This window comes from Fundulus heteroclitus, chromosome 5 (assembly GCF_011125445.2).
Source record: "Fundulus heteroclitus isolate FHET01 chromosome 5, MU-UCD_Fhet_4.1, whole genome shotgun sequence".
Classification (NCBI taxonomy): Eukaryota; Metazoa; Chordata; class Actinopteri; order Cyprinodontiformes; family Fundulidae; genus Fundulus; species Fundulus heteroclitus.
Window position 1 is genome coordinate 29,553,282 of NC_046365.1, and position 10,274 is coordinate 29,563,555.

The 10,274-nt window shown below is 40.1% G+C and overlaps 2 protein-coding genes across 2 annotated transcripts in view; one reads left to right on the forward strand and one right to left on the reverse strand.

Moving 5' to 3' along the window:
• LOC105915403 overlaps positions 1–4,921 on the forward strand; it is a 24,106-nt gene extending 19,185 nt beyond the window's left edge. Inside the window, exons 2-3 of the mRNA XM_012849492.3 lie at positions 1,432–1,696; positions 3,076–4,921. Of these exons, the coding sequence (XP_012704946.3) occupies positions 1,432–1,696; positions 3,076–3,747 (937 nt within the window). The 3' untranslated portion in view covers positions 3,748–4,921. The remainder of the gene's footprint in view (positions 1–1,431; positions 1,697–3,075) is intronic.
• Positions 4,922–5,640: 719 nt separating this feature from the next.
• On the reverse strand, positions 5,641–9,416 carry LOC105915404 (proteinase-activated receptor 3). Its single transcript, XM_012849496.3, has 3 exons — positions 9,354–9,416; positions 8,853–9,255; positions 5,641–6,271 (listed from the first exon to the last, which is right to left on the reverse strand). Exons 2-3 carry the CDS (start codon positions 9,210–9,212, stop codon positions 5,741–5,743), a joined length of 891 nt encoding a protein of 296 aa, XP_012704950.2. The 5' UTR covers positions 9,213–9,255; positions 9,354–9,416; the 3' UTR covers positions 5,641–5,740.
• Between the last annotated feature and the right edge of the window lie 858 nt (positions 9,417–10,274).

Sequence of the window (10,274 nt, forward strand, 5' to 3'; positions counted from 1 at the left end):
GGATTCTTGTTGGGAAGGGAACGTTCTTCAAATGTTTTCTGGTTAATGATTATTTCTTGGTTTATACATGATCTGTAATGTCTGAAACGTAGCTATATACATAGATTTGACCAGTTTAGATGTATTGAACAGTGGGTCAGTACAAAAGCTGCTTTCATTTCAAAACAAGATTGTGTAGCAACTTATTACTGACTTCCAAAGAGGCCCCAGATCACCACACTGCCTCTACCATGTTCCATACCTCTACCTCTACCAGGTGGTATTAAGCACAGTTCTTGATCTTCTCCTTTATAAAATTCTCACAAACATTCAGTTTGATCTTGGGATGTCATCAACTCCGAAAATCTACCAGTGTCCTAAAAATACTCGTTTTGTCGATTTTAGTATTTTCTTTTAGTGGACTTGGTCTGACATGTGGCTATTTCTAAGCAATTCTACGACGTAGTCCAGCATCGTGACGTCGCCGTCGGACTGCGGAGCCTGGGGTGCATGAGAAGTACTATTTAGGGACACTGTCAGTTGAGGACCTTTGAGGCGTCTTTGTCTTAAAAAACCTCCTAGTCTGATACGTCTTGGACAGCTGTCGCTCAACATCATTTATGGAGTTTTAAAATGTCTTTCCAGTTTTTCACACAGAAAAGCCTTGTTTTATAGCAACAACAGAAAGTCAGGTCTCTGTAGACAGTTCTTTTTTGGCAGTTATGAGCCTTTAAGTAATCCAACAGCTGATGCTTCAGACACTAAACTAACTTAAATAATACCATGCTTCCCCTCTGCTTGGTTTTCAGCTGTGTGACACAAGTTTTTTATTCTCTAATAATCCATTTCGCCATGTTAGCAGCCATAAGGAGACTGACAGTTGCTATTTATAGACCTCTGTGCAAGATGGAGCTCTTTATTGGCAATCCCCTGATAAGTTTTAATTACTTGTTTGTGAACTACACAGAGTTGTTTTAGGGAAAGACATTTGCAAGCAAACATAGACTTTGGGACAGTTGTTCACCCCCTCCCCTCCCGGGTCACATGGTGGAAGTAATTTTGGAAGTTTTCAGGCAAGTGGTCTTAAGTGTGATGACCGTAAGCTGAGTCACAAGAGGTTTTGAAATTCAATATGACCGAGGACATTATTTAGTGTCTGATCTCTGTTTGCTTCTTGGTAAGATATGATTTTTAGCTGCAGTATTGTCTAAAACCACCAACCAATTGTTTCACTGTGAATTACATGAAAATGTAAATGTTTGTCTCTCCTATCATCAGAATATGTCAGAAATCGCTAGTTTAAATCCCGCTTTCCACCTCTAATATTCTCATTTGTAATGCATTTAAATGGCATATTTCATGATAAATTAAGATTCTCCAGTCCTACATTTTAATGGAATAAATCTACCAAAGCTTACTTGCTTTTCACAGCACTGTCTCTCGTCTCTGCAGCATGTCGTCCGCTCTATCCCGTCATGTTATCTGGCAGTCAGAGGGGCTGGTGGCCTACCTGAACCCCCAGCCCTGGACCCCGGGCTCCGTCATCCTGGAGAGCAGCGCCCCAGGCGGCCCAGGAGGGAGCATCTTCCACCTCAGCGAGTCAGAGTATTTAAACTGGCTGCTGGGGGCGAGGACCGTAGCTGAGCTGCTGTGTGACAAGCTGGGGGTTCGGAGGTGTGCTCTGGTTAGCAGACCCCACAGAGACCGACCTGCTCAGGTGAGAATTACTCTGGAGTAAAACCAGCAGAAAAAAACCCACAGATTTACCGTATATGCCAATAGTCAATAGCCAATAGTTTAAAGCCCTTCAAATTAGAGGCCACAGAACGTGCAAAAGAGGCTATAGAGCTGTGAGTGTGTCACTTTTTTCAGCCTCTCCCACCTTTTATTGTCGACTGCCATTCAGCCGGCTGAAAGGAAGCTGCTACACTTTCACCTTCTTTGCCAGACAGAAAAATAAAAATCATAAATGTTTCGAATCATAGAAAACACGCTAAAGGAAGGCCAGCCCTCACTCCTACTAAGGTAACGCTGATTAAAATCTATCCTTTCAAACTAGAAGAGCCCTTTCTGTGGAGAAATTCCAGCATACCTGTTGCAAAATAAACAGAAAGTCATGGTACAGAAACTGAAGCGCCACCCATCACTTAAAAACGTTTATTTAGTCTATCCTAATAATAATTGATAAGTAAATAGTAGAACTAGGTTATTGTAACTGTACTAATTAATATCTCATTGTATATCATTTGAGAAGCATTTGGGATTTTTTTCTGCTTTATATAAAAGAAGGTAGATCACGTTATACGTTTTTGCTTCATGTTCATGTGGGAACATGTTAAAATTGTTATTTTTTTACTCCAAGTCATCATACTGCATGCGTCTCCTGCTGGTCGATGCCTTCTTAACAACAACTAAATGGATCAGATTTTAGTATGTGTAAAGTTTGAAATGATTTTTTTTTTTTGTTTATCAAGCTTGCAAGCGTCATTTCAGCTGTGCAAACCTCAAGCCCAGATATCAAACATTTTTACCAGATTTATCCTTTAGCATTCATCACTATTACAGTAACCATGAATGCATTTTAAGAATGATTTACTTATGCAAAATTGGAGAAATGTATATAAACAAGAGGATATTGACAATGCATGTTACGGTTTTTAGGAGGATTGTCCTCATGACAAAAATCTTTTCTGTATGTGGGGTGAGGCTGTGGAAGAGCAAAAGGGTGGAGCTCAGGCGATGTCCAAGGATGATCCAGTTTAAGAAGTAGTATAGAAGTATGATTCTTAAGAAGTACAAAGAAGAAGAAGCGTTGCCTTCTCTGGTTGCTATCACAGAATATTTGTTTACTCTTTTTCTCATTTTACGTCTGTCGTTTATTGTCCTCATTTCAGGGGGTTTGTTATGTGGGTGTTGGATTAGGTACTCAGAAGTGGAGAAAGAGGCCAGATTAGCTTCTGCTTATTTCTGCTTTCGGACACGTTTACATTTGTAATCTGTTTGATTGCTTGTTATTACTTATTAATTAGCAGGAGCTACGTGTTATTGGCTGCGATGGCTTGATTGATCCAGTTGAATTCCCTTTGGCCCCATTAGATCCGTGTCCTGCCACTTCATGGTCTGGATGCAGAGTGGCGCCCCCACCTGGCCGGAGAAGAGGAGCACAACGCTCATGACCCGGGCTACTGCACCTCCAAGACGGCGCCTCGATGGAGCGATGCCAGCCTGACGGATGTTCGGGACAAAATCAGGGCGAAGCTGCCGCTCCCCAGCGCCCCGCCTGATCACACGTTCCTCGGGGACGATCCGGCTCACGCCGGCCTTTTCTCGCGCATCGTTCGTGGAGAGGAGCAGCAGTGGCGCGTGTGGGAGGATGAGCGTCACGTGGCCTTTCTCACGCCATTCCCCAACTCCCCCGGCTTCACCGTGCTGGTTCCCCGCCGACCTTTGACCTCTGACATATTCAGACTACAGAAAGAAGATTATGAAGCTCTAGTGTTGGCTACCAGGAAGGTGTCGCTGCTCCTGGAGGAGGGACTCGGCGCCTGGGGGGTGGGGCTTATTTTTGAAGGCTTTGAAATCGACTACGCTCACACCAAGTTGATCCCACTGCTTCCACCTTTATTGTCGAGGGCAGAAAATTATGCCGTCAAAGCTCCGACCCCCCAGTTCCACCCCACTTACCCTGGTTTTGTCACTTCAGAGGACGGACCTGAGGCCAACTCAGACAGTTTGAGGGAGATGCTCGTTAAAATTACCGGAGTTTGACGTTGCTACGTGGAGTTTAGTTCAAACTGAATCTTTGTTCACTTGGTAATTAATCAGCCTGCACAGCTTTGACAAATCACAACAAGATATTAAGGATATTAATGATATTAAAATCAAACAAGTAATCTGTTTAAAATCTTAAGGATTCTAACATGTCGGTTAATTTATGCATTCATTAAAGAATGTGATCTTTACAATGAAAGACTAAAATGTTTGTGCATTTCAAGTAATTTTTTTAACAATTGTTCTATAAAGTCTGTATATTATATATAGTGTTGCAAACACAATACCCCCCAACCCCAACAAAAAACACCTTTTTAGAGAAGCTCAAAAAAATAACAAATTCTTAAAGTGACTAAACTAAAGGATTGTTGTTTACAATGCTACCTATCATTGGATGAGATATGCATTACGTTTGTTTATGTATTTAGTTAATCCTCTTGCCTAAACCGGTCACTCATTAAATCCCTCCTAATTGGTCCCACTGGGAAGTTCTTCTTATGAAGCCAAATTAAATAAATCCTAAGTGTCCATTAAGTGTTTTCTAAATCACACTCTGCTTTAGGCTGTCATTAAATTAAAACTGTTCAAAGTGTTCGTAACAAGCAGTAAAGATCAACTATTAACAGATTTAAAAGAGAATAAATTTAAAAGCCAACTTGCACTGGTTGTTAGTTGTTTTATTTTTTTACTTGCTAGCAGTAGGTTTAATAGAAGACCTTCAATATTTAAATTTTTTATTTCATGTTGTACAACTTTTTTTTTTTTGCCAAAGCATAAATTCAGAAAAGTAAATGATCAACCCATGCATTTTTTTTTTAGCTTATAAAGAGAAAATAAGACAAATGCACTAATCAAAACATTCTTTACATGATTGGAGGTTAATTCAGTTCTAAATATGCTTTATATGTCCATTACAGAAATGTCCCACTATATTTTATTAATTAGTTGAATGTATAAAGTTAGTTACCCACTTGTTAACAGATGAAGATGGATGAAAGGAACCCACAGACTTTTGACCTTCACAGCATTCATGGACAACAGTTTGTAGTTGATTTTACTTGTATGGCACCAAGTCACACATACATCATCTCATCATCTCAAGGCACTTCAGAGGTTTTCAGTCCATGGATCTTCATCAGACCAAATGCCAATAAATGCTGTGGAGATCGAGTGTGCTTGGCTCTTCTCTGTCCTGATTATTAACCAAAGCATTGGAATAGTTTTTCTTGTCGGGGTATCTGACCTTTTTTATTTCTTTAATCCAAAAAGAGAAATGGCTTATTAGGTGGTTGATTCACATAGCATGTCTATTTCTTTAAATGTGCAAAAATATTAGAAAATGAACTACTACATGACCTTATTGATCCAAAATTGTTTGTACTGCTGCAAAAGCTGCCTGGTAAACCAGTTTAGACCTGACCTATTTAACATGGAAGCTGTTGCATAGCAATAAACGTCTATTTTCAGGATTAAAAAAAACAGAATGGTAGTTAGGCTTGCTAGTTAAGGAAGAATTATGTTGTTGGATATTTTGAGTAGAAATATTTTTGTCTGTGATGAAAATGAGCCAGTCACTGGCAAAGATGTGTCAATGGGGTAAAGTGAACTGATCTGTCATTGCAGCGGCGTAATATAAAACTTAAATATTTAGAGAAAAATGTAAGTACATTTTTCCAGGGGGAGCTCAATTGAACCTTAAAAAAATAATTTTTTTAAGGTTAAAAAAAACAAAACAACAAATTTCAAATATATTTTTTCCTTTGTGAAGTTATGCCTTGTTGATTGGGTCAGCCAAAGTGTCTAGGAACCTTTTAGTAGCCTTCCCGTTTTCCACAGGTACAACTGCAATGCAACACAGAATCCCATTTCTCTTATGTTTTACTGATAACTGTTTATTTTAAGACACTTGTTTGCATCTCTACCATTGGGGTGCCAATAAATGTGAAGGGCTTTGTATTAATAGTGGGAAATAAATGTACACACAGCCCGGTTAAACCTTGACATCAACCGGGCTTTCTGAGGCCTTCTTCTTGCAGCACATACCAATCATTGCATCCAGCTTTCTGAAGTAGAGCAGGGGCTCAATGCTGCAGCTCAGATCCATGATGGAGAACACGCTGATGCTGATCTGACAGCGGTACTCAAAATAAGTGTAATAGGACACGAAGGGCATGAAGGCCACGGGTGGCAGGTAGTTGAAGACAATGATGCCCAGGTTCTTCAGCACCATCTTAAAAGCTCTCTTCTTCACCGGGTGCATCTTTTCTCTTCCTGCCACCGAGTGGCGGAGGACCCAGATGACGGAGATGTTGCAGAAGACCATGACCGCGAATGCAAAGAGGATGACCCCACCGAAGATGCCGCTGACGCTCATAATTCCCCAGACCCCCTTAATGACGCTGTAGGGGATTATAAACATCCATACCACGGCGCAGATGCAAATGCGGGTGGCGGTCTCTTGGTAACTTGAGAAAAGCACTGGGTGTACTACAGCCATGTAGCGATCCACACAGATACACACCTGGGGTGCACACAAGAACAAAGAAGAGGTCATGGTGTTAGCGGTTTATGTAAATCAAACCATCTGACATCAACCATTTGACCATTTATTGTAAAGAGCTGACACCGCTAAAAGGTGGTTATGAGGTAATAAAAAAAGATTCTTAATATTTCTTATGTAGTTTTGATTTTTAGGAGTGTAAAAATAACTAATTTCTGCTATAACAATGTTTTGCCTATGCCAAATTTTTGCAAAAACTGTCAGCCCCTAATGTTAAGAAATAAGACGTTTTTCACATTAGAACCACAAACTTCAACATCATTATGTAGAATAAAGATGGTGAAGTTTGTGGTTCTAATTCTTGTTTGTTAATCTTTATTTTACATTATGTAGAATAAACATTGTGAAGGAAATGGATGATTTTGAAAAAGTTTTAAAGATAAAAGCTTGAGAAGTGTGGTATCCATTCACCCAAGTTGATATGATTACAGTCTCTTTGAGATTGTAAACTAATAAAGGTAGTTATCAGCAAATAAAGGTGTAGAGCTGCAGAGCTTTGTAATGTTACAATGGAGAAAAGCTGCTGCGCTTCATCTGCATTTTATTCACCGACAGCATTTTGTTCCAACTGTGATGTTTAAAAGTGAGACTGCAGGTTATTACATCTGCTGGCCAGGTTCTTCCAAGGTCAAATCAGTTTATTTTATAGCACCAATTCACAACAGATGTCATCTCAAGGGACTTTACAAAGTCCATTCGGTCAAATCACACAGATTGGTCAAAAGTTTTTGAAGGAAACCCAGCAGATTGCATAAAGTCACTGAGCAGAATCCGCTCCTCTTGAAACAGCGCGTAGCCACAATGGACAGTCGGCTGTGTTGTGTCGTTGACTTTGCAGCAATCCCTCATACCGAGCATGCATGTAGCGACAGTGGAGAGGAAAACTCCCCTTTAACAGGAAGGAATCTCCAGCAGAACCAGGCTCAGTGTGAATGTCCATCTGTCACGACCAACTGGGGGTTTGAGAAGACAGAGCAGAGACCTAAAAAGAACAAAGCAGCACAATAGTGGCTCCTGAAGTGGCTTCATCTAGGACAGACACACAGCCAAGCCGACAAACTCCAAGCCAGCATTCAGGTCATCAGCGGCCCAGCCAATGTCCACCTCCAGGGCAGCGTAGCTAAACAAAATGGCGGGCAAGATGCACTTAACAAAAACAAACAAAGCAACCAAGCTTGTGATGGTAGAGGGGAACATGAATCAGAATCCTGGAGGACGATCAGATTTAGCCTGCAGGAGAACAAAGACTTCGGAGACTTCATCACAAACACTTTCTGGTCAGATTAGTAGTGGGAGAACAGGGACACTCTCTCTCATTGTCCTGCTGCTGGTTTTAACTTCACGTCGACAAAAACCGAAGCTGCAAAGATGAAAACGTCTGAGCTGGAGATGAATAACATGAGTGGACATCATCAGGTGTAGACCGTGCCATCAAAGACGCTGTACGGTTTACCTCAACACGGAAACTGAGACCTTAAACACTTCGTCAGATGATGACCATCCACTGATGTGGTCTAAAAAGCAAGATAACGTCCATTCCTTCAGAAGAGGATGCAGACGGGAAGGAAAACAAAAAAAGTGTCAAGTGTTCACACATTAGTCAAGATGCCTTTAGAGACACCTAAACGAGAAGGCCAACATGGCTCAGAGAAAGTAAGCAAAACGTTTAAATGTGAAATATTCAGACTGGGTTGTGGACCACCACCAGATGTTTAAAAAAAATACGAGAACAAATTATAAGGAAAGTTCTTGAGGCAAATGGTTTCAATGCATTTTTCAGGGATATCTGTGTGAATGGGAGTCAACACAAATGCGCACCGTAATCAGATTGTTTATTAAAGATAAATTTTTGACACCATTTAGCTTTTCCCTACACTGCAAAAACGGAACTAGAAATAAGTAAGATTCTCTTAAAATTTGTGTATTTGTCCTTGATTTGAGCAGGAAAATAAGATGATTTGCCAATGGAATAAGATTTTTGCACTTAAAATAGGAACAATTCATCTCCATCATCTTATTTCAAGTGCAGGATGTCTAATTATCTTATTTTAGGGGTCAAAATACTCATTCCATTGGCAGATAATCTTTTTTACCTGCTCAAATCAAGGATAAGTACACTAACTTTAATAACATTTTACTTTTTTTTAGTGCCGTTTTTGCAGTGTACTACTTATGAACTGCTTTGTGTTAGAGAATCGCAGGAAAACGCCAGTAAAACACGCAGAAATGTGTGGTTGTGATCTGACAAAATTAAAAGTTATTGGGATACGAATATTGTAATATTATAAGTCGCTGTAAGCGTTACTTCTAAAATGGTGTTTGCTAAACAATCTATTATGCAAAATCTGATTTAAAATATCCTCACTTTTACATTTATAATTATTCGTCATGAACGTTATCAGAAAAAAATTTAAACAAAATGAAAGAATCCTGTATTTCAGTCAAACCGCAACTGCTTTTATTCTCAGTTAATATACTTTTGTAAAGTGGGCCTATTTGACCTCTTTTTGGTTTAAAACAAATAAATACCTTCTTAACTTACGAGAAAGAGTGGTGCTAGGTCCTTCACCCCATATGCAAACCTCTGGAAGATCCAGACCCTTTCGTCGCCAAACTCTATCCTGTTGACCAACTCTATGGGAGTCATCAAGCAGAAGTAGGCGTCCAGCACTGCCAGGTTTAAGATGAAGATGTCCGAAGTGGAGGTGTTCTTCTTCTTTGAAATGATCTGCCAGATGACGTAGATGTTTCCTGGAGTCCCAACGACCAGGTTGAACACCTTCACCACAAAGTAGAAGACAAAGGGCTGAGGGGCCACGACACATTCTGGGTAATGATACCACAGCGGGCGAACACGGCCCCTGGTGCTGGTAGAGTTGTCATAAAAGCTGGTGTTTAACATTGTAGGAAAGACGCTTTAACGCTGGAAGGAAATAAAGGGAACGCTAGAAAAAAAAAAGAGGTGGAGTAAAAGTTAATATTGCTCATATCTATCACGTTAAAGCTAATACTTCATATAGAAAGACCACATCAAGCATCTTACCTCAACACAGCACCGGTCTTCTTGGCTTACAGTCCTGCTATCCTGATGATCACTGGGACAAAGAACTTGCTCTACAAGGACCAATGTACAGTTTTGGGAACGAGGTAGTTTTTAGATCATGTGATTCATTTTCATAACATTAAGCTCAGTTGTAATTGGCTCTTAACGTGAACTTAAGTAACTCAGATGTCTTGAGCAATTGGACGGTATAGAGACGCATGAGGGGCGTGCTGTAGGCTGCGATGGCGATGGATCGCTGAGCTGAAAGGCAAAAATTAACGTGTATCAACACGAAAAGTTGTAAAAGCTCTTATCCAAATCTTTTTTTTTTTTCCATTTAAAAAAATATATTATTTATGATACAGTCTCTATTCCCACTTACAGCAACTTAACCGCCAACGTTCCCTTAAGCCATGCACTGAAGGCTGTTTAATTTTTCTCTCGCAGCACAATGATTTTCCCATGGGAATTTGATCTACAGCAACTCTGCAACTGAAGCTTCATTTCACTGATGCAACTTTAAACTGTAAACAGCTGATGTAAGGCAGGAATATGAGAAATCTAATGCAAGGTGTTGCTGCAGCGCTTCACCTTATGTAAGAAACTCCACCATCTTCAAATTGGTGCCACCAAAGTTAACGTTGATAGAGTGTCTCACCTGATTTAAAATGGTTTTAGACTTTTTCCTCATATGGCGATCGGGATTAAACATGAGTCAGTGTGAGTTGGTTTACTATTACCAGCGGCCTGAGGCAGTTTATGACAGTTGCCCCTACGCCTGACCAACAACTAAAGTTGTTGCACTGTTATGAATCTCTTCCAGAGAATGTTCCAGAGAACAGAAACATTTTATATGCAATTGCTTCAATGGAAATCATTTTATTTCATTAATTATACAAACTCTCATGTGAACATAGGTTT

Coding starts and splice junctions, on each gene's coding strand:
- LOC105915404 (XM_012849496.3), bottom strand. CDS start 9,212: ATGTTAAACACCAGCTTTTATGACAACTCTACCAGCACCAGGGGCCGT. Junction 6,272..8,852: donor ACCTAGCACCACTCTTTCTC/GTAAGTTAAGAA, acceptor TGTGCACCCCAG/GTGTGTATCTGTGTGGATCG.